The sequence below is a fragment of the Lupinus angustifolius genome, chromosome LG06, assembly GCF_001865875.1.
Source record: "Lupinus angustifolius cultivar Tanjil chromosome LG06, LupAngTanjil_v1.0, whole genome shotgun sequence".
Taxonomy (NCBI): domain Eukaryota; kingdom Viridiplantae; phylum Streptophyta; class Magnoliopsida; order Fabales; family Fabaceae; genus Lupinus; species Lupinus angustifolius.
The window spans coordinates 19648099-19659959 of NC_032014.1; the positions used below are offsets into that span (position 1 = coordinate 19648099).

Below are 11861 nucleotides of genomic sequence, written 5' to 3' on the forward strand. Positions count from 1 at the left end.
GTCACCTCTTCCTTGGTTACTGGGGCTATTAAAGCATCAACCCCTAACTGAAAGAGGATAGGAGTATCAACCTAGCAGTCCATATTATTAGTTTGGGTATTCTCACATAAAAGTTTTGCAAAATACGTCTTAGCTTATCTCCTCATCAACTCTGGACCTGTGCAAAATACCTCTTTGATATCTCTATAAATTCCTAATACCTACAATACATAGTTAGCTTCACCTAAGTCTTTCATGGAAAAACATTTTCCTAAGCAAGTTTTTACAAACTGGAAAGTTGGAATGTTATTTCCACAAGAAGGCTAACATCCATATTCAGAACCAAAAATATGATTGTGTGGTAACTAACCCTTTTATAGAAGCAAGTTTCATATTCATTTTTTATGAAACCAATTTTTCGATAGCTTCATCAAAATGAAAATTTCTTCTTCTAGAAATATGCTTTAATCATTAAATAGATTGATTAATTTATATACCATATTCACACCATTACATTTTTGACAAAGCCTTAAGGTTGTAGTATATACACTCTCTCAAGAAGATTTCCATTAAGAGTATATAACACAGACCACCACCATCAACACCAATAACGACAATATGGGCATTACCCATAGGCTTGCTTGCATAACTTGCAATTGTTTGTGGACAAAATATGCAATTTCAATTTAGTGTCCCACATTGCACAATTTACTTGCCCATGTTGCTCGTAGGCATTCCTAATGAGAGACACTGGCAACATGTGGGGATAGTATATTATAGTTATATAATAGTATAATTCTATTTGTACAGTTGTATCTAACCATTTGGGATGACAACGAGTATGAGCATATACAGGCAAGAACTACCTACTGCCCTTTCTAAAAAAGGAAACTTTTACCTATATCTACCCTTATCCACATGTATATTATGAGTAGTTTGAAGAACTTATTTCTAAAATTCAAGGGTATCCATTTGTGACTTGTACATGTACCTTTATAGATTATTGATAAATGTGAAATTATGTTACATTTGCATTACATTTAACTTATACTTTAGAACATAATTAAGATTTTAGGATTGCTTTTAGCATTTATTTCTCTTTGTTCGGGTTGAGCTGGTATTTTTGGCTATGCTGTGCAGTTTGGATGGAATGAAACCAAAAAGAGTAGAGACTATGTGCAAGAAGATGGAATTTGGTGTTGAGATTATGCGAAGACCAATTGAAGGGCCAAAATAAGTCGTGAATGTTATATTCTATTCCTATTTTTTAGATTTATTTTGTTGGGCTTAGCCCAATATTTTATAATTAGTCTAAATGAGGTTCTCCCTCAAGGATGAAACACTTTATGAAAGTACAAAGTATCAAGATAGCACTTAGTTTGCCTATGTTTTGATGAAGACAAAGGAATTACTGAAAGCTTAAAGATAACTCAACAAATCAACATGCCAAAGATTCAAGAGCTTCATGTCTAAACTAGAGTCTTAGATATGTGTCTTAGTTATTGAGTCTAGGTTAGATAAACCTAGATGCAAATCTCACAAGTTCTAAAAACTATCATATCATTTACATGAGACATGGCATCTGTCGCGCCCCAATTTTCGGCTACGCGACCTCTCGAGTCGCCACTACATTTTTTACTGTAAAAAATGTAGAAAAATCTCCTTAGCCCAATTACTTTGGGCTTTTGGATTTTTGATATCCAGGTTCGGAAGTCGGTTACAGAGTGGGGAAGGTATTAGCACCCTGCCCGCTAGTCTTAAATGGTACCCTATACTAAACTACATGGATTGATATATTTTTATTTGTTATTATTACTATTTAAATAAAGAAACATCACTTTATTAATTAAATTAATTATTTAATGATTAATTACTTGAATGAAAAAAAATATTTTTTTAGTTGTGCCTGACAAGATTGACTTTGGTCCTACGTATCCATATTAAGGGAATCAAGGCTTACGTAGTTCTTTAAGTAGAAAAAGGATTGTTGGTTGGATTAATTTTAATAAAAATATAAGTTAAATCTCGACTAACGATCCTATAATACAAGTGAAGTACAACTCATATGTTCGATACCGCACTTTGTACTAAGGGTTAGTTAAGATCTTCACATGTTTATGAACAAAAGATTTTTGATTCGTTGGTGAATTAGTCATGGTGATCATTAAGTTGATGAAGTGCAGCCCATATGTCCGACACCGCATCATATCTTAAAATGAGAGTTATTGTCGTCTTAGAATTAATAATGACTTTATCATAAAGAAAATGTAGTAATTATTTTAAGGACATTGATAAAAATTCCAAAGGGTATAAAATACTTAGTCAGATGTGATTTATTCCCAAAATTTTAGAAAAAAAAAACTTACATATTGTTTTGTGTTTGGCTTCGTGTACATAGCATATATTAAAATTGGAGTACTCATTAACATGAATAAGATGAAAAAATAAATATTAAGCGACATAGCCTCAAAATAACATATTCTATTATTAATACTCATACTAGGAATGTCATAATGAAATTAATTAAATGGTACACCCAAGAATACAATTTTTACCATGTAATAGGATTGGGTGGTTTTATTATATATTTAATTTTTATTCTAAGTCTTTGAATAGCAAAACTAAAGGTTCATTGAAAAATGGTGAAAGCAAAGAACAACAGTAAAATTTCATCACAATGACTGGACCTATCATTTTATATTCGCATATTATGTTCATAACATTTTAATTGCCTACAGATAATTAATATTTTTTATTATTATGATAATTACAATTTTTCATGATATAATAATTTATCATATACGATATAATATGATGATATTAATGCAAATAATGAACAGTTACAGTGCAAACCTAATAAGCAGCGAATATAATACCCAGCAAAAGAGAAACACGAGTGGCAAGGAGGGATTGGAGAGATTTTTTAATTTCCCAGCGCTTGGACACGTGTCAGCGATGGTTGGGGGAGAGAGAGGGTGCACCGGTTGCACTGTGCGCCTACCCGTGCTGGATTCGTCCAGACACATGGCGCTTGGAGACTGGATGGAAGGGTGGGCTCACGGCTTGAGCAATGAGCACGCGTACATGGGATCCATGCTATCCTAGGAAGGATCAAGTATGGCATTGTGTAGTGAGACCGGGACGTGTTTCGTCCCGTGATTGGTTGACCTAGAGCGTGAAGGGGACCAGTCCATGTGGCACACTGCGAGGCATTGGATGAACGAAGGTGTAGGAAAACGCGGTGTGCGGGCCTACACTGGGTCCCGTCTTCTTCTGGGAGCGTGATCCTATGCGGTAAGGTGCATCAACAGGGTGCACCGTTTCATGCGCTGATTGGCTGGACACCCCTGGTCAACCCAGATGCAAAAAAGTAGGACAATCGTAGGGCTCTGGGTGAGGGTGCACGGATAAGTGATGAACCCACCCTCACAGGATTGGTTCTCGCAAATTTGTTTTCTCTCTTCTTTCACAGAACACATTTGACAGGGTTTTGGGAGCCTTTTTTTTGTTGTTTTGGCAGTGTTTCAGTGTCCTTTTCTCTTCTCCCTAAACCATTATTTATAGGAACAAATTTCACACTAAAAATCCCAAGAATCTGCCTATGCCTTTAATTTTTTTTTACAAATCAAATATTATATTTAATAACCTCAATCAGCCTGATTTGATTCCATATTAACCATGAGATTTGAAAAAATTGATTTCAAATCTGAAATTCGAATTTAAATTTGAAAAATTGAAAAATTATTCCTTATTAGTTTGAATTTAAAATCTTTTGAAAAAATCTTTTAAATTTTTTTTATCCGAAAATAAATATTTAAGAGAAAAATAATCCTTTTTTTATTATTATTTTTTTTGAAATTCGAAAATTAATAATAATTTTTTTTATCCAATTGTGATTTTAAGCGTGATATTTTATTTAAATGCTAAAAAATTTCGAAAATTATTTTCAAAATATCTTTCACCATCTTCTAATTATTGAAAGCTATTTCGAAAAAAAAATTAAAAAAAGAAAACATTTTTTCCTACTTTTTTTTATCCTTTTTGTTTTGAAAGATGACATGTGGGCCTATGGTGGCCCAAACAAAAAAATGTTTGAAGTGCTTTAGACTTGATTTGGATTTTCTTGAAATGGAACACTTATTGTTGGAAATGAATTGGGCTTTTTCTGGTCCGGAAAAAAATGATTGTTCACAGTTGCCCCTCTTTACTCGTTGCTTACCTGATAGCAAATAAATCAGGGTTTGAGGGGTATCATGGTAAGTAACCCGTAAAAAAATGAACGCTATTTTGTCAAGGCTCAGAAAAAGTCCTGTCGAATTTGGGCGAGGGATTTGCCGAGGCACCCGTATTGCCATAGAAAATTTAGGGATTTGTCGAGGCACCCGTATTGCCATAAGGAGTTAGGGATTTGTTGAGGCACCCGTATTGCCCTAAGAAGTCAGGGATTTGTTGAGGCACCCATGCTGCCATAGAAAATTTAGGGATTTGTTGAGGCACCCGTATTGCCATAAGGAGTCAGGGATTTGTTGAGGCACCCATGCTGCCATAGAAAATTTAGGGATTTGTTGAGGCACCCGTATTGCCATAAGGAGTAGATTTGTTGAGGCACCCATGCTTCCATAGAAAATTTAGGGATTTGTTGAGGCACCCGTATTGCCACAAGGAGTCAGGGATTTGTTGAGGCACCTATGCTGCCGTAGAAAAGTTTAGGCTCATGCGGTCGCTAGAGGAATCTTTAGATAGGCTTAGAGCACTTTGTCTAAGCAAATAGGATGTAGCAATGCTTTGTTTGAATGCATGGTTTGCAATGAATAGTTGTAGGACTTATGAGATTAATGCCAATGCTTGTGTATGGATGCAGTTACTCTAGTGTGATGTCATATGGGTATGTTTGTTTATGATTTATTGAAAGACAATGTTATGCTTCCGCAGCACCCCATTATGCTAGATATGCTGAAAATTGTTAAGACACTTGGGCCTCTCTTTTGCCAAGGTTCGTGCTCGTGACCCCATTTTTCCTCGTTTTAGTCGTGATGCATTAGGATGGACTAAAACTTTGATCAATCTTTCATAAAAAAATTTCGTTTATTGGAAAATGACTTGCATGCTGAAAGACATCGTAATATATAAAAACCAAATATATTTTCTTTCCATTAGCGTTTTAAAGAAAATGAAAGTCATACAAGCCTGCTGTAGCAAGGAGCCCTGACCCAGATCTTACAACTAATTTCAATAACTACCCGAGTTTGAGAATATAGATTTTTTCCGCAGAAAAAATCTGTCCCAGTATTTGATTCCGGTATTGATTCCTTCAAAGAAGATTGGTGTTACTTGGCAGATGTCTCAAAATATTTTGCCCCAGCTTTTGTCAATTCTTCGGCTTCCGAGTTTTCTTGTTTTTCGGAGGACCCTTTATGAATAATACTTCTTCACTGCATCCGAATTTATGGTGAGACGTAGATCTTCTCCATCCATGTTAGTTATGTTTAGGGCTCCACCGGAAAAAGCTTTCTTGACTACATATGGGCCTTCGTAGTTTGGAGTCCATTTTCCTCGGCTGTCTTTTTGGATCGGTAAGATCTTCTTCAGCACCAAGTCTCCTTCCCTGAACTGGCGGGGCCGAACCTTCTTTGAATATACCTTCATCATTCTCTTTTGACACAACTGTCCGTGGCAAATTGTAGTTAGTCTTCGACTATCTATCAGATTCAATTGATCTTGTCGAGCTTGAACCCATTCTGACTCATTCAGGCCTGCTTCTGCCAAAACCCTTAGAGATTGGATCTCTACCTCAAGTGGAAGAACAACTTCCATACCATAAACCAGGGAGTATGGAGTAACCCCCGCGGAAGTGCGGACTGAAGTACGATAACCGTGTAACGCGAATGGCAGCATTTCATGCCAGTCTTTGTAAGTTACCACTATCTTCTGGACTATCTTCTTGATGTTCTTATTAGCTGCTTCGACGACTCCATTCATCTTGGGTCGGTAAGGCGAAGATGTGTGATGTTTTATTTTGAAATTTTCACACATCTCAGTCATATCTTGTTGTTCAGGTTGGTTGCATTGTCGGTAATGATCTAATCGTGTAACCCATATCAACATATTAACTCTCTTTTTATGAACCTGAGGACAACCTTCCGGGTCACGCTAGCATAGGAGTTTGCTTCCACCCACTTAGTGAAGTAATCTATGGCAACCAGGATGAACCGATGTCCATTAGAGGCCTTCGGCTCTATGGGTCCAATGACGTCCATTCCCCACATGGAAAATGGCCAAGGTGACGTTAAGACGTTTGGAGGTGCATGGATGTTGTCCACATATATCTGGCATTTGTAGCACTTCTTCACATAGTCGCATCAATCAGTTTCCATTGTCAACCAGAAGTACCCTGCTCTCATGATCTTCTTGGCCATAGCATGCCCATTCGCGTGGGTCCCGAAAGTTCCCTCATGTACTTCTTCCACCATTCTCTGAGCTTCCTTGGCTTCCAGGCATCAGAGGAGTACCATATCGTGATTTCTTCTGCAAACAACATCTCCACTCAAAAAGAAGTTTGTGGCTAGTCGTCTGAGTGTTCTTTTGTCGGTCTCTGAGGCATTCGGAGGATAGACCTGTCTTCTTAGGTACTCTCTTATGTCGTGGTACCATGGCATGCCGTGGGCTCTTCTTCAATTGCATGACAGTAAGCTGGTTCAGTGTTATCTTTTATTTGGAACAGGAGCAAACTATCCCCTCCCACGTGAAACATCGAGGATAAGGTTGCCAGTGCATCTGCCAACCTATTGTATTCTCTAGGGATATGATAAAAACTCACTTGATCGAACTGTTTATTCAGCTTCTTGATGTAATTTCTGTAGGGCACCAATTTGCTGTCACGAGTTTCCCATTCTCCTTTTATCTGGTGGATTACATGGGCAGAATCTCCAAATACTTCTCGGATCTTTGCTTTTGCATCAATAGCAGCCTTCAGTCCCAAAGCGCACGCCTAATATTCTGCTATGTTATTGGTACAGTCAAAGCATAGTCTGGCAGTAAAGGGAAGGAACTTCCCTTATGGAGATACCAACACAACACCTACTCCATGCCCGAATGCGTTGGAGGCCCCATCAAAGACTAGGATCCACTTTTCTTCTTCTCTTGATTCATCGGATAAAGCCATGATGTTCTCATCTGGAAACTCATACTTCATCTTCCCCAGCTTGTCTACGGGTTGATCGGCGAAGTAGTCAGCAATAACACTTCCTTTCACAGCCTTTTGCGTCATATACATGATGTCATATTCAGGTAACAACACCTGCCATCTAGCAATCCTTCCGGTCAGTATGGGTTTCTCGAAGATATACTTGACGAGATTCATTCTTGACACTAACCAAGTAGTGTGACTCAGCATATATTGTCTCAAACGGCGAGAGGCCGAGACTAGGGCGCAACATGTACGTTCTAACAATGAATATTTTATTTCGCAAGTTGTGAATTTCTTGCTCAAATAATAGATGGTTTGCTCCTTTCTTCCACAATCACCATGCTGCCCCAAGACGCATCCCATAGATTCATCAAGCACAATGAGATATAGAATCAAGGTTCGCCCTGGAACTGGAGGCATCAACACTGGAGGCTCGATCAAGTACTGCTTTATCTTTTCAAACGCTGATTGACAATCATCATTCCATCTTACTGCCTGATTCTTCCTCAAGAGTTTGAATATTGGTTCACAGGTGGATGTCAGTTGCGAGATGAACCGGGAAATGTAATTTAGCCTCCCTAAGAATCCTCTGACCTCTTTCTCTGTTCGAGGGGTTGGCATTTCGATGATGGCCTTCACCTTCTCAGGATCTACCTCAATACCCTTCTGGCTGACGATGAAACCCAATACCCGTCCGGATTTCACTCCGAAACTACACTTGGTTGGATTCAACTTGAGGTGATACTTTCACAGTCTATCGAATAAATGTCTCAAGTTGTCTAAATTTCCTCCCTCTGTCTTGGATTTGCAGATGATGTCGTCGATGTAGATTTCCATCTCCTTATACATCATGTCGTGGAAAAGGGTTACCATGGCTCTCTGATATGTAGCCATAGCATTTTTCAATCCGAATGGCATAACCTGGTAGTAGAAGGTACCCCATGGAGTGATAAATGTAGTTTTGCTCACATCCTCTGGCGCCATTTTGATCTGATGATACCCCGAATACCCATCCATAAATGAGAAAAGAGCATGGTCTGCAGTGCTATCCACCAAGACATCTATATGCGGCACCAGAAAGTCATCTTTTGGGCTAGCCTTGTTGAGGTCTCTGTAGTCAACACATATTCTAAGCTTTCCTCCCTTCTTCGGCACAGCTACCACATTGGCGACCCAATTTGGGTATTCAGCAACTTTAAAAAACCCAGCTGTCAACCATTTCTCTACTTCTTCCTTGACCCGTAAGGAGATCTCTGGCTTGATTCTTCGTAGCTTCTGCTTCACTGGCCTGGAGTTGGGTATTAGTGGTAATATATGCTCTACTATACCTCGGTCTAGTCCCGACATCTCTTGATATGACCAAGCAAATACGTCCTTGAATTCGTGTAAGAGTTTGACTAGCCTTTCTCGTTCCTTAACGCCCATTGTGGTGCCTACTTTCACTTCCTTCTTATCTTCTTCAGAACCCAGGTTGACGAGTTCAACAGGCTCTTGGTGTGGTTGAATCTATTTGGCTTCTTGCTCTACCAGTCTGAGTAGTTCTAGGGGAGCCTCCCATTCATCATCACTGTCATCTTCCACTTGGTTGATGGGTTGGTCAGATCTGGAGGAGGGCTCACTAGCATGACCCTCACTTTCAGAGACGCTATTGGATCTGCAATACGGGGATGACCGAGTCAGCTCCCCATAAATTTGGTTTTAATTTTACTGACCTTTTTTGTTTTTAATGATTTTCTTTCAGCATGCAATGAATAAAAAATGCAAAAGAGACGCATTGATATGATAAAAAAGATTGATCTTTATTAATTTTGAAAGTACTGAAACAAATGAGCCCTTATTGAAAAATATAAAAAATGTCTAATAGCCTTGGGCATAGCTAGAAGACTACATTTATTTGTTACTTTGGTTCTAGTGAAACTGATGCGTGCGCTTCTTCCCTCCAATTCTTCAAGCGGGTACCGGGGGGACACATGTACGTGAACCCAGACTCTTCCTCCACGCCTTCTTCTTCTAAGATGGCCACCATTCCTGAAATCCTGGAACTGCTGCTAACAAAGCTCTGACTGATGTGCGGTATTGGAAGTTTTGCCACAACCTCATTTCTGACATGCCCTAGCCGAGCCACACGACCACTTTTCTTTGCTCCTATAGTTTGTAGTTTGTCTTCACAGGTAGGTGTATACCCTAAGTCATATCGACCTTTATTAGCTTTGGGTATTAGGATTTCCTTGCAGCCTTGTCCATACCTTCCCAATCCTCTGCCAAGTCGATATCCTTCACGGATCATCATGTTTGCCACCACGAGAGAAGCATCTAGTGGATAAATATTCAGCTTTGGTGCACCTTCTATCATGAATGTGGCGTCTACAATCTCGAGGCCTTGGAATGATGTCTCTAATGCCTCCTCAGTCACCTCGACGTAGCTGGTGTCAAATGGTTGAGATACCATCACATCTTCTTCCCCCGAAACCGTTATCAACCTTCCGTCAACTATAAACTTTACCTTTTGATGCAGGATAGACGGTATTTCTCCTGAAGAGTGAATCCATGGACGTCCCAACAAGCAGCTATACGTTGGATTGATATCCATTACATGAAACAAAATGTTAAATGTGCATGGTCCTATCTTGATCGGTAACTCCATCTCCCCCATCACATCTCTACGGGACCCATCAAAACCTTTAACAATCATTGAGCTGGCCCACAAGAAGGAGGCGTCTACTGGCAATCTGGAGAAAGTCTGCTTTGTCGTTACATTTAGAGACGACCCATTGTCTATGAGGACTTTACCAATCACACAGTCATTATACATTACTGAGATATGCAGGGGGCGAACATGTCCGATGCCCTCAGGAGGTAACTCTTGGTCACAAAAGGATATGTAATTGTCTGCTACAATGTTGTTGACTATCCCCCCAAATCTGTCAGTTGTAATGTCGTGGTTGACGTGAGCCTGGTTCAATACTTTTAGCAGCATATTCCTATGAGCCTCAGAGCTCATTAATAAGGACAACAAAGATATCCTTGCTGGAGTCTTATTAAGCTGGTCTACTACCTTGTATTCACTTTGCTTGATGAACCTCAGAAACTCACAAGCCTCTTCATTTGACACTCCTTCGGGTAAGGCTACCTCAACTTCCTCTTCCGTAGGTTCTGGCACTTTTTCTTTGTTTTTATCTTTAGTGGCCCCATATGGACCCATTTCTATCTCTGGTGGAACATAGATACATCCCGACCTTGTGATTCTGCTACTTCCTGCAATGTTGGTAACTATAGAAGGATTCCCCATTGGTTCCTCTTTGTAAACCCAAGGCACTGCCTTATCTGATTCATACGGGGGGCCTTGCTCCCCTGTTATTACGGGTTCCATTTGTCGAATGAATGATTCCCATTGATGCTGATTGCAGTATGTTTGAACGCCCCCAGGTGGATTTATCACGGGTTCATACGTGCGTATGAATACAGGTACCTCATTTTGGTGTTTCTCTAAGACATTAATTCCATAACACTGCGATCTTCCGCCTGTGGCAATTAGTTTCAAGTCCATCATCTTCTGGAGAAGCAACCTGAACTCCTTGCAATCCTTCAAACTGTGGCCCACACGGCCATGCATCTCACAACTCTTTATGTCACTTTTATCTAATTCTTGTACAACGACCTCCGCCAAACCTTGTCTGCACATCTCTCGGAAAATGAAGCTCATAGGCATCTTCACATCATCAACTTTCCCCACAATTACAACCTTGCTCTCCTCCAGAATAGCATTCACTCCTTGATTTCCATGGTTTGGTAGAGGATTTCCAGTTATGTTGGGTCTAGTTTCCCGGAAATCTATCCGCTTGGCGTTGATGAGGTCCTGAACTCTGTACTTGAAGGCCCTGCAGTCTTCTACCAGATGTCCTGTAGCTCCAGAATGGTAAGCGTAGTTGACGTTTTCATTGTGCCATGGCCCAGGGTTCTCGTAGACTCTTCCAGGGACTGGTGTGATCATCCCCTGCCCTAGTAGATATGCGAAAAGCTCTGTATAGGTTATCGGGATCTGGTCAAATACGGGTGCTCTCCTTTCTTGTTGGTTATAGTTATTGTTTCTGGGGTAATGAGTATACCCTTGTCTAGGTTGGTGTATGTTATTGTTTGGATGAGGGGGGTTATGGGTTGTTCGATTATGTGTTTGGTTTTGGCTTTGATTGTGGTTCTGTGCAAACCGAGAGGGTGCACGATGATTGTTTTGATTATTGTTCCGCGACTGGAACTTTTTTGGCTCGGCATCGATGAAATGAGTCTCTGCCTCCTTTTTCTTCATGAAAGTGGGCTTCTTGCTAGAGCTTGAACCTTCATCGGAAATCTTCCCGTTATTGATACCTCATTCTATCTTCTCCCCTACTTTGATGAGAGCATTGAAGTTGGTTGTCATGCTTCCTATGAGGCGTTCATAATATGGATTATGCAGAGTGTCGATAAAGATCGACAGTTGTTCATCTTCTTCTAATCGCGGAAGGACTTGGGATGCTAGTCCCCTCCAACGCTGAACATATTCTCTGAAATTCTCAGATGGTTTCTTACACATATTCTGTAGTTGAATCCTATCTAGTGCAGCATCCTCGTTGTACTTGTACTGTCTGATGAAGGCATTGGATAGATCCAAGAAGGTCCTGATCTGGGTCTTATCCAGGCGGATGTACCAATTCATAGCTAC

The 11861-nt window shown here is 39.9% G+C and overlaps 1 protein-coding gene across 1 annotated transcript; it reads right to left on the reverse strand.

Annotated features, from left to right (window-relative positions):
• On the reverse strand, positions 8672 to 11468 carry LOC109350516. Its single transcript, XM_019591748.1, has 2 exons — positions 9067 to 11468; positions 8672 to 8819 (listed from the first exon to the last, which is right to left on the reverse strand). The coding sequence occupies exons 1-2, from the start codon at positions 11466 to 11468 to the stop codon at positions 8672 to 8674; spliced, it is 2550 nt and encodes an 849-aa protein (XP_019447293.1).